The 22,536-nt window shown below is 47.3% G+C and overlaps 1 protein-coding gene across 1 annotated transcript in view; it reads left to right on the top strand.

The window, feature by feature from the left end:
* The window catches only part of VWF (von Willebrand factor), a 138,521-nt gene that overhangs the window by 59,109 nt on the left and 56,876 nt on the right, over nt 1–22,536 (top strand). Inside the window, exons 17-22 of the mRNA XM_039218403.1 lie at nt 2,788–2,882; nt 6,554–6,714; nt 15,134–15,237; nt 16,550–16,688; nt 18,953–19,087; nt 20,711–20,857. Of these exons, the coding sequence (XP_039074334.1) occupies nt 2,788–2,882; nt 6,554–6,714; nt 15,134–15,237; nt 16,550–16,688; nt 18,953–19,087; nt 20,711–20,857 (781 nt within the window). The remainder of the gene's footprint in view (nt 1–2,787; nt 2,883–6,553; nt 6,715–15,133; nt 15,238–16,549; nt 16,689–18,952; nt 19,088–20,710; nt 20,858–22,536) is intronic.

Below are 22,536 nucleotides of genomic sequence, written 5' to 3'. Positions count from 1 at the left end.
GCCAGATTCTGGGCCAGGAGTTGATTATAAACCTACCTGCAAGGTTTTTCTTTTCTTTCTTTTTTCTAAAAATAAAATTAAGCTTTTGGGTCATGTCCAAGTGATACACAGACCATGACATGAGGGTATTTTAAAGTCAGGTGTTAGTTAAAAATGGGCACGGTTTCTACATGTGCCCAGAGAGGGAAGGGCTGATTCATTCTTGCTCATTTAATAAATTTTGATTGAACAGCAACCATGTTAAAAATATTCAAAATCACTATAATCAGGGAAATACAAATCACAGCAACCTCATCTACTGGATATGTTACCAGATATGTGTTACTTCTTATCTACTAGAGAGGAAACATTTGAAATCTGGATAATGTCAAGTGCCGGCAGGGCTGTGGAATATGGGGCACCCACTCTACTACTGTTGGGACACACACCTGTTCAAATACCCCAGTATCTTTCCAAAATCTAAATCTGGTTATGTCACATCCCTGCTTGGAATCCTTAATAGCTTCCTCTCACTAGGCCTTAGGATAGGGACCAAATCCCTATGATGGCCTCCCAGTTCCCATGTGATCTGACCCCTGCTTACCTCTCCTCTCTCCAGTCCCCTGGTCTTCTTAATCTGGAAGGTGTGTTGCTCTCTGCACCCGGGAAAGCAGTTGACATAATTTATGCAAATTAGATACCCACACTTGATATCCCCACAGTTCGGCTCTCAGGTATATACACTAAAGAAACTCTCACACAGGCTCTTAAGGGCACACGTATGGAGATGTTAATCACAGCCTTGTTTGCGGTCTGTGTCCCTCCCTGGGAGGTGCATAGATAAAATGCAGTGGATACACACTGTAGAAGGTCATGCAGCCTTAGAAGCACCAGGCAAATAGGCATGTATTAGCAGGGTTCAATCTTAAACATGTGGTAGTAAAGAAAACAACAAAACACTATGATATATGAGATAATACCACTTATGCAAATTAAACATACAGGCATGCAAAATAAACACCTGTTTTATGAGAATATATTCAGGCACTTCTACATTGAACAAAATAAGATTGTATACATTTTCTTTATCTATTGATGCATAAAAAATTTACCCCAAATTTAGCATCTTAGAACAATGGACATGCATAATCTCACCCAGTGTCTAAGGGTCAGGACTCCAGGAGCAGCTTGGCTGGGTGACTCAGGCGTGCTCATAAGCTTGTAGTCAAACTGTTGACCAGGGCTGCAGGCTGAATCATCCGGGGACTTGCCTGGCTTTAGAGGGTCCATTCCCAGCTCATTCACACAGCTCTTGGCAGAAGGCTTCATTCAGTTCCTCACCATGTGGACCTCTGCATTGGGCTGCTCATAATGTGGTTCCCCAGAGTGAATAATCCAAGAGAGCAGCGAGGCAGAAGCTGCAGTCTTTTATAACCTAATCTCAGGTGACATATGGTATGTCACTGCTTCCACATACTGTTGACACATAGATCAACCGTGGCGCATTGGAGATGACACAAGAGTTTGAACACCAGGAAATGAGGATCACCAGGGGCCATTTAGAGAACTACATATCATAAAAATAGTTGCCTGTGTTACAGGACGGGATGGGGACTGGAGGAGAGGAATAAAAGAATATTTAAAAGAATACTGGATACTTTATGAAAAGCCTTATGCTGGCTGCTGAAGAGATAATGAGCAAGACCGGTCATGGCTTCTGCCCTCTTCGATATAGTCCAGTGACACAGAGAGAGATGCTAACCAGATAATAACTCCAGTACACGCAGAGTCACAAGTGTGGAAGGAAGAGAAGTACATCATCTGTGAATCCTTGAAACGGGCTAGAGAAAAGGTAGGAAGGGGTCAGATCGCATGGGGCCTGGAAGGCCATCTGAGGGATTTGGCCTCCTTCCTAAGGCATCTTGAGGGGAAGCTACACAGGAGTCCAAGCAGGGATGTGACATCATCAGATTTAAGTTTTGGAAAGATACTTTGGCTGCCAGGAGGAGTGTGTTTTGGAAAGAGGCAAGAATAGGTGCAGGGACATCAGTCAGTTAGGAGCTTGTACCTTGTCCAGGTGACAGGTGGTGGCAGCTCATGGCAGTGGAGGTAGAGAAGTGGGTATGAATGCTAGAGGTGTTTAGGAAGCAAGGTCCAGGGGCTTGGTGATGGTCAGACATGGGGGTTGGGGAGAAGGCAGTGTCAGGGCTGACTCCTCGTGTGCTGATTTGTGAATCTGGACATTTGGTGGCATCATACAATGAGTCAGAGCCCTGGAGGGAGACTGGCTTTGGTGGGGGATGACTTCAGTTTTGGACATACTGACTTTGAAGTCTTTGAGATGCCAAGATGGCTATCAAGTGGGCACTTGCATACATGGATCTTGGGTTCAAGGGAGAGATCCCAGCCGCTGGTGTAAATTGGTGAGTCATCTCTATCATAGAAGCTGAGGGTGCAGATGGCAGCCTAGAATAAGAGAGGGCTCAGGGTGCAGCCAGCAGAGGGGTGAGCCGAAAGAGCAACTAGGAAAGTAGGAGGAAAACAAGGAGAGATTTATCTCTTTTCCTAGAAGAACAGAGTAGTCACAGTGGTGAATAATGTCAAAAGGGATCAGGTAAGGAAAGAACTAGAACTAAAGAGGTTCCATTGGGTTTGGTGACATGGAGAGAGTTGGTGGCCTTAGTGGGCTGTGTTTCAGATGAGTTATGGGACAGCCTTGGCTTGGAGAGGGAGAGGGTGATGGGGAGGCAAGGAAAAGGAGCCAGAAAGCTGCCTTGCAAAGCTAGGTTCTGACCTTACTCTCTGCAGCTACTGTGAGGATGGCTTCATGCACTGTACCACGAGTGGAGCCCCAGGAAGCCTGCTGCCCGACACTTTCCTCAGCAGCCCCCTGTCTCATCGCAGTGAGTACAGTCCCCCTGGAAGGGCTCTTTGCCTCGCCGCTGGGCTCCTCTGTCTGATGCGTGTGTGCATTCAAGCACAAGTCAGGGTTGACACCATTTTTGTGTTCATGTGAGTGATTTTCCAGCCTTGACGTGCCTTTGCGTGTGTGCATTCAAATTATTGAGACAGGGAGGAATTTTATTTCGGGGAAAAGACGGAGTTATCTGCAAGATGGATTTAGTGAGACCTCTGTCTTGCCCATGGTGAGCTTAACCCAGTGAGCAGCTGTAAGTTGGACACTCTGATGGTGGTGAAGATCACCCTCCTTCATTGACCTCTTTTTACCCAGGGACATGCTTGCAAGGATGTCTGTCTATCTATTTGCCTTCCAATCTATCATCTATCTATCTATCTATCTATCTATCTATCTATCTATCTATCTATCTATCTACCTGTCTGTCTATCATCTATCTAATCGTTTTATTTTATTTATTTTTCTTTCCCACAATAAGTGTACTCTCTTTAATTCCCATCCCCTATTTCCCTCATCCCCCCACCCATCTCCCCTCTGGTAATCATCAGTTTGTTCTCTGTAGTTAAGAGTCTGTTTCTTGGTTTGTTTCTCTCATTTTTTCCCCTTTGCTCATTTGTTTTGTTTCCTAAATTCCACATATGAGTGAAATCACTTGGTATTTGTCTTTTCCTGACTGGCTTATTTTGCTTAGGACTGTACTCTCTAGCTCCATCCATGTCATTGCAAATGACAAGATTTCATTCTTTTCTTATGGCTGAATAATGTTTCATTGGATATATATATCACATCTTCTTTATTTATTCATCTATCAATGGACACTTGGGCTGCTTCTGTAGCTTGGCTATTATAAACAATGCTACTTAAACATAGAGGTGCAGGTATTTCTTTGAATTAGTGTTTTTGTAGTTTTTGCATAAATAGTAGCGCGATTCTTGGATCATAGGGTAGTTCTAGTTTTAGCTTTTTGAGGAACTGCCATACTGTTTTCCAGAGTGGCTACACCAGTCTGCACTCCCATCAACAGTGCATGAGGGTTCTTTTTTCTCCCTTCCTTGCCAGCACTTATTGTTTCTTGTGTTGTGGGTTTTAACCATTCTGACAGGTATAAGGTGATAACTCATTGTGGTTTGATTTGCATTTCCCTGATGATAAGTGATTTTGAGCATCTTTTCATGTGTCTGTTGGCCATCTGGATGTCTTCTTTAGAGAAATTTCTTTGCAGAATGTCTTCTGCCCATTTTTAAACTGGATTATTTATTTTTTGGATGTTGAGTTGTATCAGTTCTTTATATATTTTGGATACTAACCCTTTATCAGATACATCATTTGCAAATATCTTCTCCCATTCTGTACATTGCCTTTTAGTTATGTTGATTGTTTCCTTCACTGTGCAGAAGCTTTATGTTTTGGTGTAGTCCCAGTAGTTTGTTTTTTGCTTTTATTTCTTTTGTCTCAGGAGATTTATCTAGAAAAATGTTGCTATAGCTGATGTCAGCAAGATTACTGCTTGTACTCTCTTCAAGGATTTTTATGGTTTCAGGTCTCACAGTTAGGTCTTTAATGACAAGGATGCCTGTTTAGAAAGCTTCTCAGATGGATGTGAAAGAGGAGAGTTTGGATGTATTGTTCTCAGTTTAAAGGTCCTAATAGTTGCCACACTGTTGAAGGACAAGGCACAGAAGGGAGAAGGGGCTGATCTAGCTTTGATGGGACCATATTCACGTTTATGGGTCAGGGAGAACTAATTGGCTTCCAGATGGATCCTTGCTTAGAAAGGACTGTCCCAGTAGGAGGGAGAGGGATGCCATTAGGCAGATCAATGGGCTATTTTCAACGTCAAGCTTGACCACTTCTCCCTGCCTTCTGCTTCCCTCAAGACCCCATATCTCCAAGTGACCCAGATGTGGGCCATGAATTGGTTTTCCAGTTTGTGCTGGTGAGAAGTCAGGCTACCTGTGTGACTGATTGGGAGAACATCTCTCAGCCTTGAGCTGGGACAAGATCCTGAGCATGTGAGTGGATCACAAGTTGAAATCACAACTTGTGACCTGTTTAGGCTGCTATAACAAAATACCACAGACTAGGTGGCTTAACTGTGAGAAATATAGAGATGTATTTATACATGGAGGCTGGAAGTCCAAGATTAGGGTGCCAGCAAGGTCAGGTGAAGGTTGCAGACTTCTCCTGTGTTCTCACAGGGTGAGAACGGCTGGGAGCTCCATGGACTGTCTTCATCAGGGCACAAATCCGATTCGTGAGAGCTCTACCCTCATGTACTCATCACTTCCCAAAGGGCTCATTTCCTGTCACCACTACCTTTGGGGTCAATACATGAATTTGACAGGGCACCTTCAGTCTGTAGCAGACTTCAGGGTCAATACGTCTGTCTCCCCCTCTCTTTGGTGGTTGCTCACATCTTCACCCTCTCTTGGCTCTTTTCTAGCTGATAGTCCCTGGAAGGGGTCATCTTTTGTGAAGCCAGGAAGCTCCTAGAATTTTGTATGGTTTGGAAGAGCCATTTAACCTTTTAGGTTTTCAGTTTCCTAACAAAAGTTTCTGTATGAAAATAAGGCTGGGAGGAGGGGCGCCAGGGTGGCTCAGTTGGTTAAGCCTCTGACTGGCTCAGGTCACGATCTCACTGTTCATAGGTTCATGCCCCACATCGGGCTCTGCGCTGACAGCTCAGAGCCTGGATCCTGCTTTGGATTCTGTGTCTCCCTCTCTCTGCCCTTGCCCAGCTCATGCTCTGTCTTTCTCTCTCTCAAAAATAAACATTAAAAAAAAAAGTAAGGCTGAAACCTGTTCACAGGAGATAGTAAGTGCTCTATGCAATAAGATAGAAATGCTGTGAAATGCATCTGGGTTTTTGAAAGAAAAGTGCTGTATTAATCATCTGCTGTTCTCATTTATTCAATCGGCCATTGATAGCCCCCAAGTGTCAGGAAATATGATACATCCTGATCAAAGGAGACACAACCCCTGCTTCCATGGAACATATATTCTAGTATTCTCATGGGGGGAGGTAGGCAGTCAACAAATAAGTAAAACAGACAGTGTATCAGAGTTTGGTATTGGAGGCGATAAGGTGGAGGCTGTCAAAGCAGGCAGGGCCAGGAGTATCGAGGGACAGAGCGTGGCAGATTTAAATAGAGTGGCTGAGGCGGCCAGTGGCGAGGCAGAAAATGACTTAGAAATCCTCCCTTAAGGTTTTTGTGACTAAATTAACTTGCCCATTTTAGGAATGGTCCACTTGGGGCCCACAGAGGTTATTTTTTAGCACCCAAACACTGGTCTTATAAAGCCTAGGTCTGGACATTTCTGCAGTGCATTCTGATTTGATGCCATCTGCTATGGCAGGTTCAAGGGGGATGAAGAATGTGGGCTGTCACAGGCAGGTGGAGAGCCAAAGAGGTGCCTTCAATATAGGCAAAGGTCAGGGGCTCAGATGAGTAGATGTGGCCATCTAGTCCCACCGGGGAACCTGGCTCAGGGCTAGACCTGCTGGAGGTCAGGTCATCCCAGGGAGGGCACAGTTGGGTCTCTGGAAGTGAGTGGCTGCACCTGGAGGCAGCAAGGACCGTGTGGAAGGTAGATCCATCCTTCACGAGTCACCTCTTTGGTTTTTTTGTTTTGTTTTGTTTTGTTTTTCCCTCCAAGGCAAAAGGAGCCTGTCTTGTCGGCCCCCCATGGTCAAGCTGGTGTGCCCTGCTGACAACCCAAGGGCTGAAGGGCTCGAGTGTGCCAAGACCTGCCAGAACTATGACCTGCAGTGCATGAGCACGGGCTGTGTGTCCGGCTGCCTCTGTCCCCCAGGCATGGTAAGCCACCACGGCCCCAGAGGTGGGAAACCTGGCATTTCCCTGCAGACGGGCACACATGAGGTGGCTCTGGGGCAGAGAAGGAAGAAACAGGAGCCAAACAAGAATGGTAATGGGCGCAGAAGCGGTGATGGGGGCAGAGGTGGGGGAGAGTCTTCTGTGGCTGACTCAGCCACCAAAGTCGGGAAGAGAGATGGTGGGAAAGCATCTGGAGTCCATCCTGATGAATCTGACAAAAACACAGGAACTTAGGATGCAGAGGTGCCAGAGGAAGCAAAGCAAGTATTTCCAGAAAGTACTTACAAGTGAAAACAGGCATTTCCCCTGGAATTTTCCCAAGGGCTGCATTTACTTATTCAGAGGAGAGGGCACACATGTATTTGCATGTATTTTGCATATATAGATATAACTTTCCATTGCGAGAGATGATGTCCTTCAGCAGCAAGGACCAGCCCAACTCCCTTCCCCTCACCGAGACTTGTTTCCCTCATCTGTAAAGTGGGTCACGAGGTCTTGGCCAGCTCTTGAGATTCCATGATTCCGGGGCTGGGGCTTCAAACACACAGCCTGCGGCTGGTGCTTCCTTGGATGCCTTGCAGAGTCCAAGCCATGCTGGTTTGCAACCACCTGGCTCTAGACTTCTGCTGGCGGCAGTAGTGTGAGCCTGCCCAAGCTCCTTACCTCTCTCCCAAGTCTGGCTGTCAGCCGGTGTAGTATAAACATATTATAGTAGTCCCCCATCCGCGGTTTCATTTTCCAAGGTCTCAGTTACTTACAGTCAACTGTGGTCCAGAAGCAGATGCTCTTCCTTCTGACATCCCGACACAAGGTCAACATCAGCCTCATGCTTTGTCTCGATGCCTGTGTCATTCACTTCCCTCCATCTCATTCTGTAGGCATTTTATCATCTCACGTCATCACAGGTAGAAGGGTAAGCGAGCAGAATACAGTAAGATATTCACAGAGACCACATTCATAGAGCTTTCATTACAGTGTATTGTTATAATTGTTTCTATTTATTGTCTTAATCTCTTACTGTGCCTGGTTTAGGTATGGGTGTATAGGGAAAAAACAGTATATATGGGGCTCGGCACTATCTGTGACCTTAAGCATCCCCTGGGGGTCTTGGGCTACATCCTTGTGGATAAGGAGAGAATGCTGTAGGCCTATGTTCTTGTCACCCTGAAAGAAGCAACCTCTGGGTTCCTCTCTTTCAAAAGCATCAGGTCTTCTTCCTTTCCCTGACTCTAGTTCCCCTTACCCAAAGCAAGCAGTGTGTGGCTGGGGCAGGAGCTGTGGAAGCCAAAGTGGGAAGGGGGCAGGCTGGCTCTTATATAGCTGTAAACGGCCTCAGTGATGCCCAGGACTTGGCTTGAAGGTCAGGGTCCTGGGCCATGGGAGATGCCAATGTTCTGTAGAGGCAACAACCCATCATTGGTAGCCCACAGGAAGGCTGTGCACTGGGGTGTGTGCAGGGGAGATAATTTGTCTCCTTTCCCTCCAGCCCTCCTCCAAGACAGAGGGACTAGCTGTTCACTCCCCCCTGGGTGTTCCCCTTTGCCTTAGCCTCTGATGATTCTGAACTGTCTTTTCTATGGGGGAGCTAGAGACTGGCCGGTGAGCACCCCCAACTTGGATGGTCTTGTTTGGTGCCTTTGCAGAAGGTGGTTATTCAAGGAGGGGAAACTTAGAGCTGGGTAGGGATGAAAAATAGGCCAGGGGAGAGGAAGCTTCTGAATTGCTCTTTTTACCCTGAAGGATTCTCATTTTGACTGTCCCTTCACTGTACCTGGAGAGGAAATTATCCAGACATCCAGGAAGGCTCTGGCATCACTCAAGAGACTATGTCAGCATCAGAGGCACTTTTATATGAACCTTTTGGTTTTTTTCAATGAAAACAGTACAGATCATCTGAGTTAATAAGCACAGTACTTGCGTTATGGTCCCAGATCCCCAGTGGAGAGCAAGACCTCAAGTTCAGGATGTGGACACATGGTCAGGAGCTTGGTGGCATTCCAGAAGCCTCTGGCATGTGCTCTGAGGACAGTCTTTGGATATCTGTCACATAAGGAGGTGACTCTAACGTCAACCACAAAGGATTCTAAACTCAAAAGCTCAGAGTGTAAGAGATTGGGTTATTTTCACAACTGCTTCATTATGATGCCGACTAAGGTGCAAATCGTTGAGGCCAGATTCTGCAGAGCAGCAAAGTCTGTGATTTATGAAGTGCACAGTGTGCTGGCTGCTGCCCGGGACACGTGTTCCTGGCTTCAACGCAAAGACAAAGGAGCTGGAAACACCCTGTTTGGGCCCGTGTGCGGACAGTGTAGACATCCTACCCAGGGGTGTTTCTCTGTGTGGCCTATCCCCTGTGGGAGATGGTGAGGATGTGGTGTGTGACTGAGGGTTTGGGGGAAGAGGTTGGGGATTCTACATTCTGGGGACTTGAAACAGGGCAGGGGCGTGGGGGTGGGGTGAGGAAGTAGCTCTTTGTTGGGGGCAGATCTGTGAGAGTAGAAAGAGCACCCGAGTAGGAACAAAGCAGAGGGTAGAGCCCTCTGTTCAGGCTTCACTTGCCCTTGGGTGAGCGTTCATTCTTTCTTTGACCCTCGGTTGCCTCATCTGTGACAAGGACACATAATTCCTATTTGCCTTCATCACACATTGGCTGCAGGCCCAAAGGGCTTATAGGTGAAAGTGCTACAGAATTGTAGGGGTAGCTTTAATTCTTTTTGGAAATAACTGAGGCTCAGTCTCAGAGGTTCTGCTCACCTCCTCCTGTCCACAGGAGACATCCATGAAGGACCTGTTTTCTTTTTTTTTTTCTTTTTTAAACATTTTAATTTATTTTTGAGAGACAGAGAAAGACAGAGCATGAGCAGGGAAGGGGCAGAGAGAGAAAGAGGGAGACACAGAATCTGAAGCGGGGCTCGAACTCATGAACCGTGAGATCATGACCTGAGCCGAAGTCGGACACTTAACCGACTGAGCCACCCAGGCACCTCTGAAGGGCCTGGTTTCTTAAAATTTCCATCTGTTCTGAACCAAATCTTTTGTAAATAGGAAAGAATGATCAGAAAAAAGAAACAAAAAGTAATGAGATGCAAAATATGAGCCCCCCATCTTTATTAGATTCCACAGATGTGATGTATTGCTCAATTGTTGTACGATTTTCTGAACACCTACCGAGTTTGTGTGCTTGCATCATCACAGACTGGCACTGGCCAGCGGACCATGCTTTGAGCAGCACCACTCTGGGTTGAAGATTGCCTCTCTCCTTACAGGGCATCTCGGCATCCACTGTAAGGCCAGCACCAACCGTCTGAAAATGTTGGGAACAGGTTGAGAGTTCCCCTCTTTGTAGATTGTTTCAGCCTTGGCACCTGCTTAGAGCCAGGTTTTCTGGGCCATTTTACCAGTGCTGCCACTGGTACAAATGTCTCCTTGCATGGAACAAAGTGGGAGGTGCTTTTGATAAATGGTCAACGCCCTGGTAAATGGTATGGAAGAGGCATTGGATTGGAGTCCCATACTTTCAGATGTGAATGCTGGCTCCTGAGACTTACTTAGCTGAAAAACTGGGTTAGAAGGGCTGTTGGGAGGACTGGGGGTGACAGTGACAGGGCATGGAAGTTGCTTAGTAAGTGGTAGTTTAATGACTACTGTTATAAAATGTTCGTGGAGGAAAACCGTGAATCCTGTTATGAACAGACATGCTATAGAAAATTAGAACACACTGGGAGCAATTCTAAGACCTCTGTAGTCACATCCAGAGCCCCACTAGATTAGTAAATAAGGATGTTGCACTAGAAAAATTCCCGTCTCTTTTTTTTTAGTTCAGAAATTCTGGAGTGAATTTCTTGCCTTTGTGAGAATGTTACCCACTGTCACCACAAGGTGGCAGCAGAGCACAACCCACTGCCCAGCTCCCTCATTCCACCCCGCATCATCCGGTGGTAGAGGAGGAACCCCTGGATCACACAGGAGTCTGAAAAAAGATAGGAACCGTTCAAGGCTACATAGTTATACAGTGGAGGGGCTCTGGGTGGCTCAGTCGGTTAAGCATAGTTACACAGTGGAAATCCTCGTCTTCTGAGTCCTGGACTGGGCTCCTTCAGCCCTACTTGCCTCCCTCCCGCGAGGTGCTCCTGGAAAGAAAGGTTGGCGCACCTGTTTGGGAGATGCTCACTTATCCTATGAAATCTCCTAGTTATACTTTCCAAGCTGGTACTTAATTCTGCCACTAGGAAACCTCTTGGCAGCTGGGAATCACGTTCATTTCCCTGGTCCTTTGATGCCTGGTTTTGTCACTGGCCCAATAAAAAGACTAAAAAGACTCTGGTATTGCTTTTTGAGATGTAGAGCTTGGGCTCTGGGGCCCGTTCAGGGTGAGCCTTCTATGTGGGCACTGTAAATCCTATGAGATGTCATCTTAAAAGGCCCAAGAAAGCCATTCTGTCTCAAAAATATCTCCTACCCCTATGTGATTTGTCACCTAATGAAGCTTACTGAAGTATGATGAGCATGAATTCATTCTGGTTAACAAGTACGAGTTTTAGGAAAGCATATGGCCTTATAAATCTTCATAGGAAGCCATTCACACCTTAGTATGAATTATTTAATCAGATTCTTTCCTCCTAGCCAAACATCTAGTTGAAATCAGCTGCACTGATCTGGAGATATTAATGGGGTTGGGAGAAGAAAAAAGAGGTAGTTGGAAGGCAGAAAAAGATTTTGGAGAATGGGTCGGTATGGTGTTCATGTATGGGTGTTGGGTCTGGGAAGATGGGGCCATTTCAGAGAAGAGTGACAAAATCAATTTTTTTCCACTTCATAATTTTTTGGGGGGCTGACCAAGATCTAGTACCATGTTCTTGGCATGAGCCATTCTTACTCAGGATGTCCCAAGTTGATGGATAGTGACAGTGATTTCTGCTTGTTTGCTCTTGAAGTCTTGGAAGGGCATTGCCAATTTTATCTTGTTTCCCTTCTGGTGTCCCAGAGGGACAAACACTAGGCAGAGATGTGTCTCTTAATTAAAACAAATTTTTTAAATGTATATTCATTTTTGAGAGACAGAGGTGAGCAGGGGTGGGGCAGAGAGAGAGAGGGAGACACAGAATCCGAGGCTCCAGGCTCTGAGCTGTCAGCACAGAGCCTGATCAGGGACTCGAACCCACAAACTGTGAGATTGTGACCTGAGCTAAAGTTGGGTGCTCAATCGACAGAGCCACCCAGCACCCCTGAGGATTTTTTTTTAACGCTTTAGGGCTCTCCAGGTGTTTTGGGCTGGGCTGGTGTTTTTGATCTTCTCTCCCAAGTTGGAGCCAGTCCTGAGGTGTGACCTGAGAGCCCTCTCCTTTTCTTTTAAGGTTATGCTTTGTCCTCTCTCCAGCTGTGACTTATGGATCTAACCCCATACCCTGTTGTCCTTATGGCAGTCCTCATCCCGTATGAAGGTCTTATTTTAATCCTGTAATCCATCAGTAAGTCAGGGTGGAGAGGAGCCATATGGCTTTTCAGTGAAAGTGCAGAAGGAGGAAGGGGCAGCCATGGCTTTGACTTAGGACCAAGCTGGGATTTGAGTTTACATCCATTGGTGGAGGGCTGGGACTCACCCCTGGGCCAGGGGAGGAGCTACCTCAGCCACGGAGGTGCAGGACTCTGTCAATGGGCTGAAATCCTGGAGAGAAATAGAAACATCCAGCATGCAGACCAAGAGGCAGGGGAGCCCTCCAGCCAGCCTGCTCAAAGGCGAAGGGGCAGTGCACATTCTGCTGAGGTGTGGTGGGGTGAGCAGAGCTCTGCTTCCTGGAATCAGTCCCTGAACATCCTCAACACTTTTGTCTCACATTACGTTTCCAGTAAGGAGACTTACTGTCTGGTCTCCATCAGCTGTAGGTGTGGGTGTTGAGAGCACGGCGAGCTTCCCCAGCAGACGTGTTGGTCTCTCTTAGAGTAGCCATTAGGTGGCAGGCTTTGGACTTAAGTTAGAACTGATGAGGGACGTCTGAGTGGCTCAGTTGGTTAAGCGTCCGACTTCGGCTCAGGTCATGATCTCACGGTTTGTGGGTTTCTAGCCCTGCGCTGGGCTCTGTGCTGACGGCTAGCTCAGAGCCTGGAGGCTGCTTCAGATTCTGTCTCCCTCTCTGACCCTCCCCTGCTCACGCTCTCTCTCTCTCTCTCTCTCAGAAATAAAACATTAAAAAAATTTTTTTCAGAAAGAACTGATGAACTGATGACGCTTGCAGAGGGGAATGTGGAAATGAACCCTAACTGTGACTGTTTCTGAAGACTGTGGCAGAGAGACATTTGTCACCCCCCCCCCCGCCCCGATCCTACCAAGCTGGCATCTTTCCTATTGGTGCTGAAGCTCCGTGTCTTCCAATGACAGGGCCTGGCTGTCCCCTCTTCCTCATTCTCTGTGCTCCTGCCTCCCCCTTCACTTATGTATTGAGGACCTGGTGTTGGATGAAGTTGGTAGTTAACTGGAAGTTCTTCTTTCGATCACACACACACACACACACACACACACACACACACACTCTACTTTAGCCTATAGTTGCTGACATGAAAGCTCTTGTTTAGGCCAAGACTGCCCCATTCCCAGGGCTTTGTCCAGTTCCAAGCCCTGGGAACTCAGGCTTCTCCGGGGAGTGACTGGAATGCATGGATCCTGAGCCATGGAACTTCTCACCCCTTAGGTAGACTTGGAACCAAGGTGCTGTGGTCCCTGCACCCAGGGCTCTTTTAGATCACCCATAGCCCACGCCAGAGCAGATGTCCAGGGCTCCCTCACAGGGCTGGGACAGAGTGTATCTACGTGCTGGGGTCAGAGTAGGTTAGCAGCGCTCCTCCTGAGCCCACTGGGGCCAGTGGGTCTTAGTTCTTTCTTTCCTCCGACCCCTACAGTCCTGAGGAGTACAACATGCTCACAGAGTACTTTCTTCCTGGGTGGAGGACAGAGGAACAGAGCATATGCCCATGGACGGTGCAGCAGAATCTCAGGGGACTGGGTGAGGGGCAGGTATGTGGGGCTTGAACACGCCCCCAGACTCTGGCTTTGGTCTATCCCCACCTGTGGCCAGTATGCGGCCTTCACCTCCAGGGGATTAAGCGCATTTAAGTTTTATTAAATATGTTTTCCATCTTTTCCACTGTGAACATAATACATGCTTCTTGATGAACATTTGGAAAAAAAATTTTTGACCAAAACAGAAAATAAAAATCCCCTATATCTCTGTCTCAGGCTTCTATCTAGATGGAACTTCTGTATTTCCTTCTAGTCTTTTTTTGACATTTTTCGGAGATTGTATATACATATTATGTATAGCGTGTGTGCGTGTGTGTGTGCATGTGTGTGTGTATGTTTGTGGTTTTATAATTGGGACAGTATGTATATACAGTCTTTCCCTGTTTTAAAAATTAGCAGTGTCAGTATTTCTCATATTATTTAAGAGTTTTCCAAAGGGCCATTTTTTTTTTGGCTGAAGTTTTTTTTTAAATTTTTTTCTTAAATAGTTTATTGTCAAGTTGGTTTCCATATAACACCCAGTGCTCATCCCAACAAGTGGCCTCCCCCATGCCCATCACCCCCTTCCCCTCCCCCCCATCAGCCCTCAGTTTGTTCTCGGCATTCAAGAGTCTCTCAGGGTTTTCCTCCCTCCCTCTCACCAACTATTTTTCCCCTTCTTCTCCCCCATGGTCCTTGGTTAAGTTCCTCCTAAGCCCCCATACATGCAAACATATGGTATCTGTCCTCTGCCTGACTTATTTTGCTCAGCATAACACCCTCAAGTTCCATCCACATTGCTACACATGACCAGATTTCATTCTTTCTCATTGCCATGTAGTATTCCATTGTATAGATAAACCACATCTTCTTAATCCATTCGTCCGTTGATGGACACTTAGGCTCTTTCCATGATTTGGCTATTGTTGAAATTGCTGCTATGAACACTGGGGTACATGCCCCCAAAGGGCCATTTTAATAGCTGCAAAGGATACCATTATCTGGGGATACCTTAATGGAGTTAATCATTTTCCTATTGTTGAACACTTGGTTGTTGCCATTTTTTGCAACGATAAATGATTCTCTATTAACCTTTGTCCCTAAGTCTGTTACCTTTGAGGAACTCCTCTGTGTGGAGTTTCTGGGCCTAAGGAGATGCATGTCCAAGGGCTTCTGCCACATGTTACTAAAGAGTCTTTGCCACGGTCCCAGCAGGGTGTGAGGGCAGAGGGTGGCTGGAGTGTGTCCAGCTGAGCTCGGGGGGCTTAGTGTGGATGGGGGTCCATGTTTGCCAAGACCGAGCCTGGGCATAAGTTCTCTGGACTGGCTGTGGCCAAAGCCATCTTCCTGGCGGGGCTTTACATTACCCATTATGGCCCCTAAGACGTTTGGATTCCTGTCCCTCAGGTCCGGCATGAAAACAGATGTGTGGCCCTGGAAAGGTGTCCCTGCTTCCATCAAGGCAGAGAATACGCCCCAGGAGAAATGGTGAAAATTGACTGCAACATTTGGTGAGAACCTGGGAGAGGCTTTCTTGCGGCTTGAGCCTTTGGGGTGGGGTGAGCGGGGTTGGGGACATAGTGGCCAACATGACCACAGGACTCTGATACTTGCCTCCGGCACCCTGTGGGAACATGGCTGTTGTTTTCCTTTTCTCTGTGTCTCTGTTTCTCCAACTATAAAGTGGGGGAGAATCTTTAGCCTCTCCTGTGCTCACCCTGCATAGACACTCTCCTGGAGAGTAGTGTTTCCACGAAGGAATTTGGCCCATGACTTTGTCCATGGCATGTGTGACCAAGGTGCCAAAAGGCATGGGCTTTGGAGGGTCCTTCTCTGGCCTTATACTGCCCCCCCTAAGCATTCTGCAAGTTTGCTTGGAATGGCTGGGTCTTCTTCCTTCTCCATGCCCGTCCTTCACTAGCCCTTTGCTCTGCTCACTCACCCTGCGTGTGACATCTGGGCTCTGCACAACTTTAGGGGAAGGCCCCCGAGAACAGAGACAGGAAGGGCCGGGACCCAGAAGGTTCTTAGCTGTTTCTGGGGCCTGAGGTCTGAGCTTACCACCTCTGACGCACAGAATGGGCTCCCTGATGTGAGCTCTGGTTACAGGGTGGTGGGGGGATGGGGTGTTGTGGTCGTGCGCAAATCACTATAGATTTAAGCATAGCTCTGTACACACGGAACCTCTCCTGGCAGAAGTTCATGGTTGATCACTATTTTCCCACCTCCAAACTTTCCTGCTGTTGTGTCTTGTTCTCCCCATTAGCGTCAGAGGGCCCTCAACCTCAGTGTCTCTGTTCTGTAGAGACCCTATGGCCCCTCTCAGGCATCTTGCAGGGAGGCTGGACTTCAGCAGACCCATAGCAGGTGGTCTACAGAAGACCTGGGCTTCTTCCCTGGCTGCCTGATCACCTTGGATGACCTATTTCCTTCTTTGCCTCACGTTCCCCCTTGAAGCAGGAAAACAGGATGGCCTTCCCTCTCTCCCCCTTGGCCCTGTGCTCTAAAAATGTGACAGTTTATGGGGTGCCTGGCTGGCTCAGTTAGAAAAGCATGTGACTCTTGATCCTGGGGTTGTGAGTTCAAGCCCCACATTGGGCATGAAGCTGACATAAAAGAAATGTGACAGTGTATAACTCCAAACTGCCTTTCCCCATCCCCTCCCCATAGGTAGCTGGTCCTCCACTTCTAGAAGCTTCCTGGAGGGTTGGGTGGCACCCCAAAGTGATCTGCATTTCTTCACTGTCTCTTGTTCCCCAGGGCCCAGAAGGGCCCCTCACACCACAGTACCCAGCTGGTCATCCTGTCTGTTACTCTTCCTAGTGTCTGTCGGGACCGGAAGTGGAACTGCACGGATCATGTATGTGATGCCACGTGCTCCGCCATTGGCATGGCACACTACCTCACCTTCGACGGGCTCAAATATCTGTTCCCTGGAGAGTGCCAGTACGTTCTGGTGCAGGTGAGAGCGAGGGAGGGCGGGCCTGCTGTCTGTCCCTTGGAGGGGCTGGGAGGCGCTGACTGCCCTTTGGGGATGACCAGATCAGATGTTGCTGTTCTGTCTGTAGAAACAGCTCTGGGACTGGTTTCTACTGGAGCAATTTTCCAGCCCCTGAAAGAGGTGCCTGAAACTCAAAGCCATGGTCCATCTTCCTTCAGCTTACATGGAGACTTACAAGAGTAGGGCAGGAGCTCGTTTGTTGACTGGGAATGGGGTGAGGGCAAGGCTGCCACCAGCCCATGTCGGGACCAAAACGGAATTAGAAAAATGCATCTGTTCCTTTTGGCAGACGCAGCCTCAATCAGGATGCGCAGAGGGGAGGGCTACATCCCAGGCTGGATTGAGCCCCCCTCACCCTCCCTGCTGGTGCCCTGGTGAGCAGCCCAGGACAGGGGGATGGGTGGAATGATCCTTGACGTTGGCTCCCTACCCTATGATCCCATTGCCGTCTCTACCATTTCTATTTCTAACCTAGTGCAATTCAGAAGGGGCGTCCTAGGAAATCCTAGGACTGAGTGCTAGTCCTGAGTGCTAATTCTCATGAAGGATGAAAGAAAAGCTAATCTGAGTGCTTTTCTCATGAAGGATGACACAGCTTAACTCTGTGAGGCTTTAAACAAATGTGGTCTCACTGTCTCCATTCTCCGGAGGAGGAGTAGAGACTTGGCCTGGTCTAGAGGGAGGATCACCAACTCATAGGAGCCTCAGCCCCAGAGACAGAGCTGTAGGGCCCCGCGAGCCAGGCAGTGAGGGTGCCTGCAGAGCATGCTGGGAGTGGAGCAGAACCAGCAGCAGCACTGAGTGGCTGTGCACAGAGCATGCTGGGAGTGAGCTGTGGCTCCTACTGGAGCCATGTCCCAGTCTGGCCCCAGAGAGGCATGCAGCGTGCTGGGAAGACAGACAGGGCATATGCATGATGACACGGGCTTACTGACACTTAGGAACCTGGGGTGTATCCCCACACCCCAGAGCTTTCCTGCAGATCACATATGGCGGCCCGTCTTTGGATTATCTGCCTCCCAACCATGGTAGCAAAAGATGAGGTGGCACCAGCTCTGGGGTTCAACCACCCAGCCAGCATCAAATGTGCACATCCAGAAAACACGGCTAGAGTGATCCGTGCAATGAGAAGCAGCTGGTCAGATCACAGCTCCCCGGCTTTCTCTGCCCAGGCAGAGCTCTCCCAAATGGGCCCGTCAGTGTCCCTTTCAAATTGTCCCCCTTTGTGGGGCATTTGTTTTCCTTCACAGCCAGTTCTGTTGTCTTCTTCTGATACTTTGTCCTGGATCCTCTCCTTTCTCCCCTCTTCCTTTGGGAGGTATCATCAAGACTTAACTCTTTTTTTAGCAAAATCTCAGCTGGTGACAAGAACCATTTACAAGACACCTGTACCTTTGTTCTTTCTTTTGTCCTTCACCGTCCCATTGACTCAGCACAGACCCATTTCACCTAACAGCCCCACTAACTTGGCTGATCCTGTGTTTTAGAGGGGCCGACCATATGTGTGCATGCGTCTGTGTGTGCACGTGGGGTGTCAGAGAGTAAGTGACTTGTTCCGTGTATCCAATAATTGGCAGAAGCAAGGCTCACACTTAGTTTTTCTGTCTTTTTCCCCCCTCCGACCACCACGGCAAAAGCCACCATGGGGAGGTATTTGCTAGAAATGTGTCCCCTTTTTGTTAATTTTCTACGCCATTGGCCAGAAAGGACCAGCACCCGTCATCCTCTATTCCCAGCCAGAGGTAGTAGCTTAGTGTCCTTGGAGCTGTGTCAAATGACCTTTGGTTACATTTCTGGGCCGGCAGTCCAGAGGGATTCGACCAGAGTTTAGAGCCACAAAGTGCCATGTGGTCAAACTGTCCTAGTTAGCTGGGTAAGGCTAAGCACTGACAGGTTCTAGGTAGGGGTATTTAGGCTTATGTGTTCAGCAAAGCATACCACATGCCATTTCTCCATCTCCCCCTCTTCCTTCCTCTCTACCTTGTGCTCACTGACTCTGGCTCATAGGTAATGGCTAAAGATGACACACATGTCCCTTTTCCCCTCAATTTCATTCTCTCTCCCTCTCTCTCAATTCCATTCCCTCTCTGTCTTACATATGTATGGACATGGTAACATCCTTTAACACATAAGCTTCAATGGTCTGAGATGGTGAGATGCCAATATTCTGATCTGGGGAGAGGTAGCAGGGATAATATTTCTCTCCTGACACCCCCTTTCCCCAGGATTACTGTGGCGGTAACCCTGGGACCTTCCGGATCCTGGTGGCAAATGAGGGGTGCAGCTACCCCTCAGTGAAATGCAAGAAGCGGGTCACCATCCTGGTGGAAGAAGGCGAGATTGAACTGTTCGATGGGGAGGTGAGTGCCAGACTCATCCCCTCCACCCTCACACCTCACACACTTAAGAGTATCAAGCACTGTTTAGAACTTGTGCGATGGAATACTGTACAGTGAGCATGAGCTAGAGCTGTATCATCTGACCTCCATATATTCTATGAGAAGAACGATTTGCAGATGACTATGGATAACACGATCCAATTTTAGTAAAGTGCAGAGATTTGAGTGGACATAAATGTATAACTGTATCCACAAAAGGGTAGGAAAAATCAGTGTTTACTTCTGGAGAGTGGGGTAGAGACTGGAGGGCAGGAGGCCTTTCCCTTTCATATATGTGTATATATAGATAAGAATATATATATATATAGACACAAATATATAGATATATTATACTTATACATATTTAAACATTTACTTTGAGAAGTAATGATGTTTTAGGGATTTTTACTTTATGTTTTTCAGTTCTTTTCAGATAAAATCTTTTCAAAAGAGCTCAAAAGGGAAGTGAACAGATTCAGTCCTTGTATACTAAGAGTTTATGAAGTGGTTCTCAGAAGAGTACAGAAGAACCACCTAGCATCTGGTTTAAGATCTTGATCTTGGGGTCCACCCTGAGATTCTCACAGGTCTGAGTGGGACCCCAGAATCTGCATCTGGAGTGCCAGGTCACCTGGAGACAGCAGTTTTGCTTCCATTGGTCTGAATGTCTTATATTAGGGAGACCAGGGCCAGGGCTCAAACCTCTCCTGGTGTCTTCACTATATTCCATGGTCTCAGCCCACATCCCTGACTTCTTGCAAACATGCACCGCTGATATCAGGGGATGGAGGGTGAGTTCTCCATTATTGACTGTGGGTTAGCAGTGTCAACTGTTTCAAAGGACAGATGACAATGGTGATGTTCAATAGGAGGTGTGCGCTGATGATCAGCTCTGCGTGTGTATGTCACTAGGGGAGAGCCTTTGCAAAGGGTGACAGGTGCTTAACAGCAACGTCAGTTTTATGAATTAGATAGTCAGCATGGCACGCTGAAATGGACTCTGAGGGCTCGGCACTGGTAACAAGTCTGCCAAGTCTAGGGTTCATGTTAGAGTCCTTCTGGAAACTGAAGTCCATGATTCCTGCCACCATCACTGAGCTTCTCAGTCTCCCTGTTCTCTGTCAGCTCTGACTCCTGCTGACAGGGACTCTGGGGAGTGGGAGATGGGGGAAGGAAAGGGAAGAGTCTAGTGCTCATTTATATAAACAGATTTTTAAATGAATTGCCTAGAGACGTTTAAAATCATTGCCATGTTAAAACCTGTTTAGGAGACTTCGTGTGTTTAATGATCAAGTATCAAAAAATTCTTTTTGTGAGATGATGGATATCTTCTACTAGTAGGTTTCATTGTATTTTTGATCTCATAATTATGATTTTGCTGCTATCTCTGCTGTGATCCCGTAGTCATAGGATTCTTGGCCAGTGATAGGAAAGACCGACACAGAAACATCCAGGCAGGGTGTGGGCCCTGCAGGGGCATGCTATGACCAGGTGGGGCAAATGACTGTGGTTCTGGAGACAGGCAGGGGTGTGGGGTGGAGGGAGGAATTGGTCCCTCATACCTGCCCTTCACTCGCCCTCTTCTTGTGCTTTGTTGTCCCTCAGGTGAATGTGAAGAAGGCTATGAAGGATGAGACTCACTTTGAGGTGGTGGAGTCTGGTCAGTACCTCATTCTGCTCCTGGGCAAGTCACTGTCTGTGATCTGGGACCACCGCCTGAGCATCTCTGTGGCTCTGAAGCAGACATACCAGGTAAGTGACTCTTCTCTGCTTCCTCTTCATCTTGTCTGGGACTTGCTATTTGCACCTTCTTCAGCTTTCTGAGCAGCAGCCCACTTCCCCTGCCCACTGTCACAGGGGAAAGTCACTGGTCATCTGGTCTGGCCTCCTTTCCCACACAATTAAGACCATGGATTCAAGATGTAGAGTCAGCCTTGGCTGTTTCCGGAAACCAGCTGCATGTAGGAAGGATTATGACTGGCCCCCAACCCAGCAAACCATTCCGTGACTGGCCTTGCTAGACATGCAGTTTATACCCCCAAAAGAAGGAAGTGAAAGATCAGACAATAGCTTTTCTTAAGGTTTCTTAACCTAAAGAGGCAAACTGATCATGCGTCGTATTAGTATAACACTGCGAACCATTCTGGGGTGTTGGCTTCCCATTGAGCCATAGACAAGCACATTCTTAGAGCTATTTGTAGAACTGCTGACAGCCTAGTTTTGTTAAAGTTATAGTATTCGTGTCCACGTTCCAACGGTTTTTTGGGACTTTGTTTTCCTAACTGGCAAGTGTGGGACAAGTGCTCCGTCTACTCTGGTGGCTGCTTTAGCCTCGGTAGCATCTCTGACAGCACCGTTCATTTTCGGCCGTACTGAAGTGAGGCTGCACTGCTCTTACTTGCTGTGGTGCCCACTCTACTTCTGGAACGCAGTAACAATTCACCCATTCATTTATTCAACAAATCCTTACTAAGCTCTATAATGAGTCAAGCCCTTTTCTAGGCATTGCAGCTACAGCAGGGAAAAAATTACATATGCATATGCATATGTGTATGTGTATGTACATATCTATACCCACATGTACATGTGTGTGTGTATATATATACGTATACACACACGTATATATGTTTTAACCATTGTCTTAGTTTCCTATTGCTGCTATAAACAAATTACAAAACTTAGTGATTTAAACAACATAAATTTATTTTATTTTTAAATTTAATGTTTATTTACTTAGAGAGAGAGATAGCATGAGCATGAGTGCAAGTGAGAGAGGAGCAGAAAGAAAGGGAGGCAGAGAATCCAAAGCAGGCTCCACTCTGCCAACGCAAAGCCTGATTTGGGGCTTGAACCCACGAACTGTGAGATCACGACCTGAGCAGAAGTCAGATGCTCAACCGACTGAGACACCCAGGCACCCCAGCAACATAAATTTATTATCTTAAGGTTCTGGAGGTCAAAACTATAAAAGGCTGCCTTCTCCTGGAGGCTTTAGGAGAGAATCTGTTTCCTTGCCTTGTCTAGCCTGCCCACATTCCTTGGCTCATGGTCCCATCCTCTGTCTTTATTTTATTTATTTATTTATTTATTTATTTATTTATTTATTATGTTTTATTTATTTCTAGGAGAGAGAGAGAGAGACAGCATGAGCAGGGAGGGTCAGAGAGAGAGGGAGTCACAGTCTCTGAAACAGGCTCCAGGCTCTGAGCTGGCAGTCAACACAGAGCCCGACGCGAGGCATGAACTCACAAACCGTGAGATCATGACCTAAGCGAAAGTCGGACGCTTAACCAACTAAGCCACCCAGGTGCCCCCCCCATCCTCTGTCTTTAAAACAAATAGTGCGGCATCTTCCAATATCTCTCAGTTTCTGCCAGCTCACCATTGTCTGTCTCCTCCTGTGCCCCTTGTAAGACCCTGTGGTTATACCA

This window comes from Hyaena hyaena, unplaced genomic scaffold, assembly GCF_003009895.1.
Source record: "Hyaena hyaena isolate Hyena2069 unplaced genomic scaffold, ASM300989v1 scaffold_760, whole genome shotgun sequence".
In the NCBI taxonomy this organism is placed as follows: domain Eukaryota; kingdom Metazoa; phylum Chordata; class Mammalia; order Carnivora; family Hyaenidae; genus Hyaena; species Hyaena hyaena.
The sequence above is the reverse complement of the archived record's forward strand: the minus strand, read 5'-3'. Positions and strand labels throughout refer to the sequence as shown.